The sequence below is a fragment of the Lactuca virosa genome, chromosome 7 (assembly GCF_052849685.1).
Source record: "Lactuca virosa cultivar CGN04683 chromosome 7, Lactuca_virosa_CGN04683_v6, whole genome shotgun sequence".
In the NCBI taxonomy this organism is placed as follows: domain Eukaryota; kingdom Viridiplantae; phylum Streptophyta; class Magnoliopsida; order Asterales; family Asteraceae; genus Lactuca; species Lactuca virosa.
Window position 1 is genome coordinate 22592313 of NC_136432.1, and position 13418 is coordinate 22605730.

The following is a 13418-nucleotide window of genomic DNA, read 5'->3' on the forward strand; positions in this document are numbered from 1 at the left end:
TAAAGTTAAAGTTAGATAGAGTTTACTAGAGTAGAATGGAGTTTCTGCAACAACACCCTTAATTATTTATAAAGCTCGTGAAAAAGTGTTGATGGCTCAAATTTAACCTGACCTGTTTTATAGGGGAGATGTTCTTCATAGGTTGAGACGTTTAGTTAAAGATATCGTTTAACGAATCAAATGCAAAATAAAATAAAAAATATTTGGACGATGAAATATGTAAATTCGAGTTTTGGAGTTTTGAACACGTAAATGGTTATTTGTATTTTTATATCACGCACCAAAAAAAGAGTGGGTCGGGCCATATTGTCTCTCTAAATTCCTGTTTGCCAATTGGCGCCACGAATGCCGGTCTTCTTCTTTTCGGCCATTGTGACGCCAACGCTATCATCAGTCTCATCTCACCCGATTCCGGCGTGTAACATCATCACTATCATCATTACGAAAGAAAGGTTGTACCTGGATAATTTCTAGTTCTGTTCGAATAAGAATATACGATATGATGGGTATTTGATGGAATATAACATATATCACTATTTCATGTAGTATGCTCTACATCTATGAACATCTTTGTCTAGTTTGTGAGCTTAATTTTTTTTTTTGTGTGAATCACCTCACTTCGTATATAGCGACTTCACATTTGGCGCGAAGATACTGTTAGGTCTTGCTATTTGTTACAGAATGGTGACTAATAACCTAAGATTTCAGACTTATGATCCTTGCGGTTTCGTTTCAGGCTCATGAGCCCTAGCTAAAGTGCTTAACCAAAATACATTTTTTATGTTTTTTTCTGAGATGAGTGAGGGTGTGAGCTTTATTTCTAAAACCCTAGAAATACCCCCTTTCATTTGTCTCTCTTATTTGTTCCACATGTATCCCGCATATTTGTAATTTTCTCATTTCTTTGCATTTTAAACGGTATCATCACTAGTGGATATCTCAGTAGTCTCCTCTGCCTGTTTTTTTTTTTAAAGTAAAACCTCAGAATGTGTGTCTGTAATCTTAATTTCTTTACTTATTATTGTTGATTCTCATTAGATCTTAGTGATTTGGGTGTTATTCCGCATTATCAAATCCTTGCTAAACTTTGCTAATAAGGAAAATTGTTTATTGTTTTTGCTCATTCGTTTTTATCAGTATTATTCAAAAATTGTCTGTTTAAATCTCTAATAGTTTTTAATCCAAATTAACAGACACATGAAGAAATCCAAGGAAGGAAAGGTGTTAGAGGTAGATATGATCAGTAACTTGCCAGATCCTGTTAGGATCGAGACACTTAACACACGACTCTAAACACACACACAGCTCACGAAAAACAAGAACACAAGGATGAACATGAGGGATTTAACGTGGTTCGGTCCTTCTCTGACCTACGTCCACCGGTAACTAGGAATTTACATTTCTTGGTGCTAATCTGCACTCTTTCTGTGTTACACTAGATACAAGTTTTACAAATACAGAATAATCTCTTATATAGAGATGGAAATCAGAAGTAGTCAAAAAACACAACTGGGTCTTCATTCAACAATTGTGGCTTCACAACTTCACATTGTTCCTGCCATTTTTGACCAGCTTTTCTGTGGATTCATACTCAACATTTCTGTGGATTCACACTCAACATTTCTGTGGATTCATACTCAACAATCTCCCACTTGAAGCCACGGAACAATCTTCACCTGTGCTTCAACTGTGCATCTGTATTTGATCTTAACTCCTTCCTAGTTACCCTGGCCTTCTCTTCAATTAACCTGAAGGCCAGTTGAAGCTTTCTTTAGCTCCAACGAATCAGTCATGGCTAAGTCTGCCACTGACCTGTTCTCTGTCTCCACCGGCTCCCACTGAAATGAACTGCCCGATCCTGGAACATCCTGAGAACAAACGACACTCTCCATGTGAAGCAGATAATCTGGAGAGACTATTACAGATGGAATACTGGTTCTCTTAACCCACTGTGTTCTGGGTATTCTAGCTGAAACAAAGCCCATGCTCCCACTGCTATGAATGCCCTTGACTGGTTTTTTTTTTAACCGTTCCAAACACGTTCAACCTGAATCTGACCTGTGACTCTGGGTTTGCCATCTGCAAAGCAAATCTTCTTCTGTCCACGAGACTCTATGAACCGGATTTTGTTTTTCTTCTGAACTGGGACGGTTACTCCCTCAGACGGTAAACTGACCATATATAATGAACCCCTCTTATGTCCACGAGCTATCACAAGATTTCTTTTGACAACCTTCCACTGCCCATTCCTGAACTTAACCTCGTGTCCCTGTTCATCCAACTGCCCAACAGAAATCAACTGTTTCTTCAGACTTGGAATTACCCGGACATCCTTCAAAGTCCATGGACCGACTGGAGTCTTCAGATCTAAGTCACCTATGCTCGTCACATCAAAAACCTCATCGTTCGCCAGTCTTACCTTACCAAAATCTCCTTCTTTCAGATTCCGCAGTGCTTCACGGCTGTGGGTAGCGTGAAATGAAGCACCCGAATCCATAACCCAGGAATCCACATTGCTCTCCACACTACAGATCAAAACATCATCATCTGAATGGTCTACTGCAACGTTAACTTCTTTCTTGTCTTTTGGACATTGATTCCTGAAATGTCCAACCTCTTTACAGTTCTAACAAGTCACATCATTTCGAGTCCTTGACTGACTCCTTCTCCTGTTCCCGCTCCCACTACCTCTGTTATTTCTTCTACCTCTGACCGCATTCAATTGTTCACTTGATGATTCCCCGGAATTTCTTCGTCTGACGTCTTCGCCTAGAATTAAATCCCGAATTCCCTCAAAAGTGAGCTCTTTCGATCCTGCGGAACTAGTAACGGTTGTAACTGTTCCGGACCAACTGTCAGGTAATGATGATAACAGTAGTAAAGCTTGAACTTCGTCCTCAAATTTTATTCCCACTGACCCAAGTCTGGATAAAATCGAGTTCAAATTGTTGATGTGTACTGTAACTGAACTTCCTTCCCTCATCCTCGTGTTGACTAGTTCCCGAATCAGGAAGACTTTATTTGCTGCCGACGGCTTCTCGTACATATTAGACAATGCCTCCATGATTCCCTTTGCCGAGGTCTCCTTCAAAATGTTGAAGGCAACATCCTTTGACAACGTCAGTCTAATAAATGCCTTGGCCTTCTTATCCAAAGTCTCCCAGTTTGCCTGTGTCATCGCCTCCGGTTTTTCACCTAAAACTGCGTCCAAGTCTTTCTGTACGAGCAAATCTTCAATTTGCATCTTCCACCAACCAAAATCTTTCCCATCAAACTTCTCAATCTGAAGCTTACTGCTTTCTGCCATTTTCTGAAAGATTAGGGGCTAAACTGCAATTTTCTGAAAGTTCAGGGGCTAAACTGCAATTTTCTGAAAGTTCAGGGGCTAAACTGCAATTTTTCAAATCTGCTACAGTGTCTGCTACAGTGTCTGCTGACATCACTGCTGACGTCGTGCTACAGTCCTGCTACAGTGTCGTCTTCTCCGGCGGACTGCTACAGTGTCTGGTGCTACAGTGTCGTCTTCTCCGGCGAACTAGTTTTCCCGGTCAATATTCCGGCAAACCTTTGACCGGCGATTTGGACGTCTTCCGGTGGTCAAAAAATTCAGAAAAAAATATTTTCGGAATCTTCGGAACGAGACCTTTCCAACGGTATACACCAAAATCGTTTTTGACGAAAAAAAAATTTCGACCAAAAAACAGAAAATCACCATCTGGAGCTAAACCAAGGCTCTGATACCACTTGTTAGGATCGAGACACTTAACACACGACTCTAAACACACACACAGCTCACGAAAAACAAGAACACAAGGATGAACATGAGGGATTTAACGTGGTTCGGTCCTTCTCTGACCTACGTCCACCGGTAACTAGGAATTTACATTTCTTGGTGCTAATCTGCACTCTTTCTGTGTTACACTAGATACAAGTTTTACAAATACAGAATAATCTCTTATATAGAGATGGAAATCAGAAGTAGTCAAAAAACACAACTGGGTCTTCATTCAACAATTGTGGCTTCACAACTTCACATTGTTCCTGCCATTTTTGACCAGCTTTTCTGTGGATTCACACTCAACATTTCTGTGGATTCACACTCAACATTTCTGTGGATTCATACTCAACAGATCCTATTCTTCATTTGATTCTTTCACGTCTTCCAACCACAGAAGAAGTTATTCGAACCAGCATCTTGTCGACACGATGGAGGCATCTATGGACTTCAGTTCCCTCTATAGACATCGATTACAACCGTGGATGGAAGTCTGTTACAGAATTCAAAAAGAATAGTTTCGAAAAATTTGTGTCTCAGGTTTTGGCAAACAACTCCATTGATTTGGATAGTGTTCGTTTAGATTGCTTGTTTTTCTACAATATGTCGGCAATATGGCAGTGGAGGAAGAGAGGCCAGCTCTTTGAAGCAGATCAAGTATGTCATGGGTGAAGGTACTGGTTTGGAGGAAGAGAGGCCAGCTCTTTGAAGCAGATCAAGTATGTACTTTCGTTGGGATAGAAGGATGGAATCCGTTTGATAGTGTATCTCGACACCTAGAAAATAGGACAAAACACCCAAATCTTGTATAGCAAATGAGTTGCTTAGGTTGTGCACCACCTGATTAATGGCGTGGGAATTGTTACCTGTGAGCACAATATCAACATAAACCAACATGTACATTAGTATTCCTTAAGAGGAATAAACAAATAAGGATGGGTCGGTGCGAGAACCCCGAAAACCAAGAGCAAGAAGAGCAGTGGAGAGCCTATGAAACCAGGCTCGTGGAGCTTGTTTGAGACCATATAGTGACTTGTAGAGAAGACAAACATGCTTTGGTCTAGTGGGGTCAACAAAACCCGGTGGCTGCTGTAAATACACAATTTCTTTTAAATCCCTATGTAAAAAGGCGTTTTGCACATCAAGTTGTCGTAACGGCCATTTTTGTGAAACGGCTAAGGAGAGAATAACACGAATGGTCGTGGCTTTAAAAACTGGGCTAAATGTCTCCTGATAATCAACACCTGGTTGTTGCTTGAAGCCCTTGGCAACAAGTCGCGCTTTGTACCGTTTTATCACACTAGTTTGATCTTTCTTCAATTTGTACACCCATTTACAATCAATAATATTAATATTCGGTTTCCGGGGTACCAATGACCAGGTATCGTTGCACATTAAAGCAGAGTATTCTTCGAACATCGCTGAGCGCCACTGTAGCAATGAATTGGCAATGGTAAAGTTAGGAGGTTCGGTTCGAGAATAATCTGAAGTGGTGTGAAAAGAGGAATGTTGGTAAGGCTTTGTTGGTTTTGGGTTGGGACGAAGATTAGGGGGTCGTGAACGCGGAAGAGGAGATTGGATGGGAGGATCTTGAGGTAAGGGAACCAATGTATTTTGTGAATCGGTCTCAAGGGTATGATCATCACCCATCGAATTTGGAATGGTGGTGGTGGGTTCGGGTGATGTTTGGGTGGTGTTTTTAGTCGGTTGACGTGGGAAGGTGCCACGTTTGTAGGTATGAAGTAATGGAGGTCGATTAGTGGTAGGGGATGTAGAAGTGGTGAAGTGAGGAGTAGTGGGTAATTGAGGTGGCTCAGGTGGTGTTATTGGATTAGGATAGGAGGAGATATACAGATCAGGGGATGGTGGTTGGTCATTTGGTGGAGAGTGGTGAGATAAGGATGTGGAAAAAGGAAAAAAATGTTTCATTAAAGCGGACATGACGGGCAATGTAAATGCGGTCTGAGGAGAGATCAAGGCATCGATAGCCCTGATGGGAGGGGCTGTAGCCCAAAAAGACACACGGAGTGGATCGGAAATCCATTTTATGTTTGTTGTAGGGACGGAGGTGGGGGTAGTAGCATTGACAGCCAAAAACCCGTAGGAACGAGAAGTCGGGTTTATGATGAAAAATGTATTCAAAAGGTGAAATATTTTTGGTAGTTCGTGAGGGCATTCGATTTATAAGGTATACGGCTGTTTCAAAAGCGAAATGCCAGAACTGTTGTGGTACATGAGATTGGGCAAGTAAGGTCAAACCAGTTTAGACGACGCGTCGATGTCGTCGTTCAACAAATCCGTTTTGTTCACTTGTGTGAGGACATGATAATCGATGAGTGATGCCGAGAGGAGCAAAAAATTGAGAGAGATTCCGAAACTCTCCACCCCAATTAGTTTGAACGGATTTTAGTTTAGTTTGAAATTGGCGTTCAACCATGGCTAGGAAACGTTTAAAGGTAGGAAACACATCGGATTTCAGTTTCAAAGGAAATAACCACATAAAAATAGAGTAGTGATCAACACAAAGAAGAAAATAATTATGACCATCACTAGAAACGGTAGGTGCTGGTCCCCATACATCACAAAATACAAGATCTAAAATATGAGAACTCTTGTAAGAAGACGGTGATAAATGTAATTTAGATGATTTTCCAACTAAGCACGAGTCACAAACAAAAGAAGAACATTTATTTGACAAAAGTAAATTGTATCTAGATAACATAGATTGTAAAAGTTGAATATGTGGGTGTCCTAGTCGTTGATGCAAAATCTGGGACGAAGCACGAACAACAGAAAACGCAACTTTTGGAAGAGATTGGAGCTGAGGTAGACAAATGGAGTAAAGCCCGCCATTACTTGGACCCGTGAGGAGGGTATTGTGAGTAGTTGAGTCCTTGATAGCAAAAAAAGAAGAGTGAAACTCAAAATAAACATGATTATCAAGGCAAAATTTTTGGACAGAAAGAAGGTTGCGTTTAATATCAGGGACATGAAGAATATGATTTAGAGCAAATGATTTAGTTGGTGAGTAAAGTTTGGAAGAGCCAATGTGAAGAATGGATAAACCCTTACCACTGCCAACGTGGAGATTATCTTCGCCATAGTAAGGCTCAGTTCTGTCTAGGCCATGCAGATCATGTGTGACATGGTGACTGGATCCTGTGTCAGTTAGCCAGGAGGTGGATGCTTGTGAGCGGTGATCTGCATAGTTAGCCGATGGTGGTGGTCTTCGAAAAGTAGCGGGGTCACGGTTTGGACATTGAGAAGGAACATGTCCTATTCCACACATGTTACATGTACCATAAACAGTGTTTTGATTAGAAGCCCAAGAAAACTGACCACGGTTACCTCCACCCTGGTTCGTGTTGTTGAAATCTCCTTGGGTACGGTTGTAGTTTCCTCGTCCACGTCGATTGAATTGCCCTCGACCACGATTGTTTCCAGCCCTGTTTGTGTAAAAGGCTTGAGGAGATGAAGTCTTTGTTGGCTGAAGTTGTAGACCAAGTTGTGATAACAAATGTTGTAGGTTTTGCAACTGATTTGTGATGGCTGTTGAGGAGGGTGCAGTGGTGGTGTTATGGCTTGTAGTAGCAGTCGTTAAAGCTTGGACATGTGAGATTTCAGGCACTGATTTACGTATCATGTAGTCGTGATCTGAGAGAAGACCATTCAATTCGGAGAAGGCTATGGGAATTTGGCGAGCAAGGATGGTTGATTTTAAACCATTGTATTCTTCCCTAAGACCAGAGATCACAAGCATAACTAGGTCTTTTTCTTTCATAGGTTCACCAATATTAGCTAAGGCATCGACATATCCTTGAGCTCTGTTTAGGTGGCAGAGGAGGTCTCATCACCTTTCATCTCCAGTTTGAGAAGTTGGGTTTTGAGGGTATACTCCCTGGAAGATGTATGTGGTGCATAGGCTCGTTCAAGGGACAGCCAAAGTTCACGGGAGGTAGTCCCCTGTACATGCTGGAAGGAAGATTCAGAAATTGTAGATAGTAAAAGCATACGTACATGAGCATCGTTAGCTATCCAGATTGCATAGCTAGGGTTTGCAACAGCAGAAGAAGTTTCTTTCTCAGAAATTGTAGTTGCTTGTGGACATAGAATGGTGCCATCAACATACCCGAACATATTATTTGTGGTCAAGAAAGGTTGGATCATGGTTTTCCAGTAACCATAGTTGGTTGGTGATAATGTAAAACCAAATTTGTGAGAGTTATGTGCAGTCTTTTCTGTTGTAGAGAAAGCTTTGAGTGGTTCCATGGAGAAAGAAGCGATTGGCAGAAGCAGGGACCAAAAAAAAAAAAACACTGTTCACGAATGCACTGTTCACGCGGTTACTGTTCCGAATGTACTGTTCATGCGCCCACTGTTCATGTCATCTTCTGTCTACTGATCAGTCAGCGAGGTCTTAAAAAAAAAAAGAAGTCTTTGTTTGACTCCTAGGCTGCCGCAGAATTAGGGTTGTATTTGGGAGCTCTGATACCAAGATAAACTTGGTAAAAGATATCGTATATCATTATTCAGATGCGTATACATGATATGTATATAACTATACATAGTAGACACATTTACACTTTAGACCCTATATTATTATTATCATCTAATTTGTACTCCCAAAGGTGTAGGGTAGAAAAATGACCATTTCCATGGTTGTGGGATGATTTTGGCCTTTGGGAAGGAGAGAAAAGCTGATGTGGACAGAGGGATTGAAAGGTGTACCTTGGATTTTACCTCATAGTCTTCTTATTAGTCTGTTAATATACTGCCTTGTATTGTGGAGATAGTTTAGCTAAACGTGGGTGTTGGACCCTGTATTTATAATACCCTTATAATCTGTTGAATGAAACACACAGAGAATTACACATGATCTTCAATTTTTTATCGATCCCTGATTATAAATAAATTCCGAGTGTGGCTCTAGCTTTTCATCCAAGTTGATCGCTAGGAGCGAATCGCCGATCTCCTTCCTTATCAGCCAGCCATATGGTCACATGTGACGCTAACGCTATATCATCAGTCATCATCCCATCCGATACCGATTACTTCACTTCCACATTAATTAACGATATCACTATCATCATTACGAAAGAAAGGTTCGTTATAATTATTAATTTTTTTTTTTTAATCTTTTTGTTGTCTATGTTCATGAATCATTCCAAGTTCTGTTTGAACAATATATGATGCGCATTTGACGTATATTATGTTGTTTGTGTTGTACATTTGTGAAGATCTTTTCTAATATGTGCGAGTTTTGATTTGGCGTCTTTATGCACCTGAATCATTCACTTGTATATAGAGACACTACATTTGGCAATCTCTTTGGTTCTCTAATAATTGTATTATTAACATGATCACCAGAGTAATTGCACAGGGATGAAGAAATCCAAGTTAGGAAAGGCATCAAAAAGTATGGATATGGTGGATATGATCAGTGCCTTGCCGGATCCTATTCTTCACTCGATTCTTTCACGTCTTCCAACTACCGAAGAAGTAATCCGATCCAGCATTTTGTCGACTCGATGGAGGTACCTGTGGACTTCAATTCCCTCTATAGACATAGATTATTCCCGAGGATTGATGCCCTTTAAAGAATTCAGAAACAACAAATTTGAAGAGTTTGTGTGTGGTGTTTTGGCAAACAAATCCATAGATTTGGATAGTTTTCGGTTATGTTGTGGGAATTACTTCAGTATGTCAACAGTAAGGCGGTGGATTAATGCTGCCATCACTAGAAACGTCAAACTACTTGACTTGATGTTTCACCCGACGGAGGAAAGTAAAATAACTGATGTGCCCCATTGTCTTGTGAATTGCAGTTCATTGGAGGTATTAAGGTTGTGTTTGTTCGGAGGATTATTTTTGTTGCGTAATTATTCAGGGTTTCTGACAATTAGGGTTCTTGAGTTGAAAACTTGTATCTTAATAGACGATGATTTGGTAAAAGATTTTCTCAAAAGCAGCTGCCCATTGCTTGAAGACCTGAGTTTGGTAAACTGCATGACATCCACCATTACAGTTTTTTGTATTTCATGTCCAAAGCTAAAGAATCTGAGAATTGATAACCGGAAAGTACTTGATTGCGAAGAGTTGGGGGATGACATCGACATGTGTGATAACCTAGAGATTTTTTGTCCAAAACTGGTGTTTTTGGAGCTTTCAGGCCATGTAGCTTATAATTTTCTCTTTGAAAATCTAGTTTCTTTGAAGAAAGCTGAAATTCACCCTAGTTTAAGCTGCAGAGAGAATTACCATCTGAATCGATGGACACCATAGTATGTGCTTTGTTTTATGAAATTTCCAATGTGGAACTTTTGTCGACTAGCCTTTTCTACGACCATAAGGTAGATGCTTATTCTCATATGTTACAATTTCGATTTGGCTTTTTATCGGTTAAGTACGTACATGCCTATTTATTGATATAAGAGATCAATCCAAAGTCCAAACACTTACTTGCTGTCATTATTGTAGTGCATTAATCTAGAAGATCTCCCTAAATCTCTACCTAATCTCAAGACTTTGGAGATAACCACAATAGCTGATGCCTTCAACATGGATGTACTAATCCGAATTCTCACCCTTTCTCCGAATCTGGAGTCTCTTCATTTGATAATTGAAAAGGTATATATTCTCATATCAACTGTTATTTTTTTGTATCACATTCTTTGATGTCTTGTGCATTTCAAATTCCTGAGATAGGCGGAAATTTTTGGTCATTTTCCATTTTAAATGGGTTGATCTGATTATGTTTTATTAAATGAGTAAAATAAAAAATTAGCTAAAACTGAAACGGGTCAGTGGGTCCATATGATCGAAGGTGCCCTAGTTGTGTTGAAATGCTTACTGTTGGAAATAAAAGGATCCAAATAGCTGTATGCTATTGTGTTTTAGTACTCAAATCAGTGAGAAAAAGGTGTTTTCTGGTATGGAAGATAGAGGAAACATGGGCTGTAGGCAAAGCTGAATTTTTACTCATAAAAAGGAAGTTAACAGTTACAATTTATTACAATTCAAAGCAATGAAATAGATAATACTTATTATAAGCTTATTGCTCCTAATACTTTAATATAAAAGTACTTTACTAAAGATGGGCACTAGATCGATGTAGCCCGTTTCTGTTACAACTTCTTGCCGTTCTTGAATGGCAGTATTAATTTAGAATTTTTATTTACTTATGAAGGTTTAATTTATAACTTAGAGAAGCTTATATTAATCTTGAAGATGAAAAGTAACCCATTTGAACCTAAGCATCAATGTTCTGATTTTTTTTTTTTTTTTTTTTTTTAAATTTTGGATCCACCGTGTTCATCATCTCTAACAGAAGCTTCCAGTTTGGATTTCTGGGAGATGGAATGCCCCTTTGACTACATATTTGAACGGCTTAAGATGGTAAAGATGACTTGTATATCTGGTGTTCCACACGAGATGGGATTCATAAAGTTTCTGCTTGGGAGTTCACCGGTTCTTGAGACTATGAGCATCTCCCCAAGTGGGAACATAACAGATGGAAGATCAAGTTTTTCAATCGAGTTGCCGAGGCTTCGTCGAGCATCACCAAAAGCTGAAATCATATTTGTTCAAAAGTAGGTGTAAATGATATTTCATATCTCAATCTCTCTGCCTTTGATTTTGATTTGTGATCGATCTCACTTCAATATGCAACCCCTCTTGTGAGGTTGGGTAACAACAAATATTTTTTGTGGCCTTCTCAAAAAAATTCGGAAAAGCTAAGGGCGTTTCTATCATTAACCCTTTATAAAACATATAAAACTATAGTCGGTCTCTTCCTCCTCGAACCTGTAATGAAAGGTTCACCTTTTTTTTAATGGTTTTTGAATATCTTAATAATCTTTTTGCCTTATGTATGGATGTACCTGAAACATTTCAAGTTATATTGGAATAATAAATTATGTGTATCTATGGAATATGAAAGAATTTATAATGTAGTATATCTGTTTCTACTCTACATTTGTAAAGATTGTTGAATTGTGAAAATAGTTGTTAGTCCATTGATAACCAGTACAACCAATAAATAATATTTACACATAGGACCCTATACTCTCAGTGAGCCGAGGTTCACATACGCTTACATTGTTCAAAAAATCAAGAAATAATTGTGTAGGAAGATGCTTTGTAAATATATCGGCAAATTGATGAGTAGATAAAACATACAAAACGCAAACATGACAAAAGACATTTCCTAACAAAATGTAAATCTATTTCTACATGTTTGATTTTTTGGTGCAAAGAATTAAATTAGAAGTTAAGTACATGACACTTACATTGTCACAAAAAATAATTGTAGTACGAGTTAAGGAACATGATAACTCCTTATACTGGGCTTTGGCACTAGACTAAGAAACAATGTGTTGACGTTTGGAAAACCAAGACACAAGGTTGTAACAAAGATAAACGCAAAACCTTGATGTCTATTTAGATAAAGGAAAAAGAATGATTCATTACATAAGGAATACGTACCATTCCTTTAGTTCTTGTAACTTGTCATTCATTTTATGACCTTTTTTTTCATTTGTTTCCCCCTTCTAATAAAGGATGACCATTTGCATTTGATACGTTTGGTTTCCTCGTGCCAGATGCGAAACTTCTTAATAAAGTACAACGGATCATACATAACAATGTTATATCCTCTAGATCTATGGATGTAGTCTTCAAAAGAATTGACTGAGCATACAAAAAGGCTTAGCAGTGCAGCTTGTTGCCCGTTTTCCATCCCACTCGTTGTACGATGATAACAAAGTTTTATTATATTAATATATTACGTTGTCGTGCATATTTATAATGACCAATCACATTGATATCCTATATCAACAAAACTTGTGATATGTTCAACATATCATTCGAAATCACAAAAGTATATTGCCTATAATGAAAAAAACATATTTCTATTTTACATAGAAACTATACTATATAAAATAAAAACTGGTCTAAAGTACGTTGCTATTGTGTGCATTTAACCCAAAATTTAATACATCTCCATAACAGTTGTCCTAACTATCCGAGTAAAATACAAACCTTTTCCATAAACCGACAGTTTGGATTTTTTTTAAAACCAAAAATTTAGGTTCATTTGGGTTTATTTGTCATTAAATTGCGTCGTTTAGGTATATCATTTAACAGTTATTAGTTTATATTGAGAGAGTTATAGTCTCAGTTACTAAAAACTACATTTAATTACAGAAAAGAAGACATATTTTCTAGTAATAATTGAAAATGATACAACATGAAGCAGGGTACCACAAAACTCCAAATCCAAAAGGCATCCACATGAGACATTAATGAAATCTAGTTAGTGCATAATTCAGCCTGATAGGGTATATAAAGAAAAGACAACATAATCATAGATGATCACATCCTCGTTGATAGTTATAACAAATTTCTTTTTCCACAAATAATAAAATTTAGTGTATATCATAATAAGGTTAATGTATCAAATGACAACAAATAATACTTTTAATTTGCTTTTGATGAGGTAATTAAGTAATTTATCTTCTAATTATACTCAATAGGGTATTAAACTCTTTTTTGGTTTTATATTACACAATTGAATGAGACATCAATATGGTAAAATAGTTTTTTTTTAATCTCATTTGGAACCCAGTGTCACAGAATTTGTTCA

The 13418-nt window shown here is 38.3% G+C and overlaps 2 protein-coding genes across 2 annotated transcripts; one reads left to right on the forward strand and one right to left on the reverse strand.

Annotated features, from left to right (window-relative positions):
- Window positions 1–6113: 6113 nt before the first annotated feature.
- Window positions 6114–8080, reverse strand: LOC145125759 (uncharacterized). The gene is made up of 2 exons (XM_079061181.1): window positions 6848–8080; window positions 6114–6668 (listed from the first exon to the last, which is right to left on the reverse strand). Exons 1-2 carry the CDS (start codon window positions 7554–7556, stop codon window positions 6628–6630), a joined length of 750 nt encoding a protein of 249 aa, XP_078917307.1. The 5' UTR covers window positions 7557–8080; the 3' UTR covers window positions 6114–6627.
- A 472-nt stretch (window positions 8081–8552) lies between these two features.
- LOC145125320 (putative F-box/FBD/LRR-repeat protein At1g78760) lies at window positions 8553–11652 on the forward strand. Its single transcript, XM_079060789.1, has 4 exons — window positions 8553–8877; window positions 9143–10125; window positions 10253–10402; window positions 11103–11652. Exon 2 carries the CDS (start codon window positions 9158–9160, stop codon window positions 10055–10057), a length of 900 nt encoding a protein of 299 aa, XP_078916915.1. The 5' UTR covers window positions 8553–8877; window positions 9143–9157; the 3' UTR covers window positions 10058–10125; window positions 10253–10402; window positions 11103–11652.
- Window positions 11653–13418: the final 1766 nt, after the last annotated feature.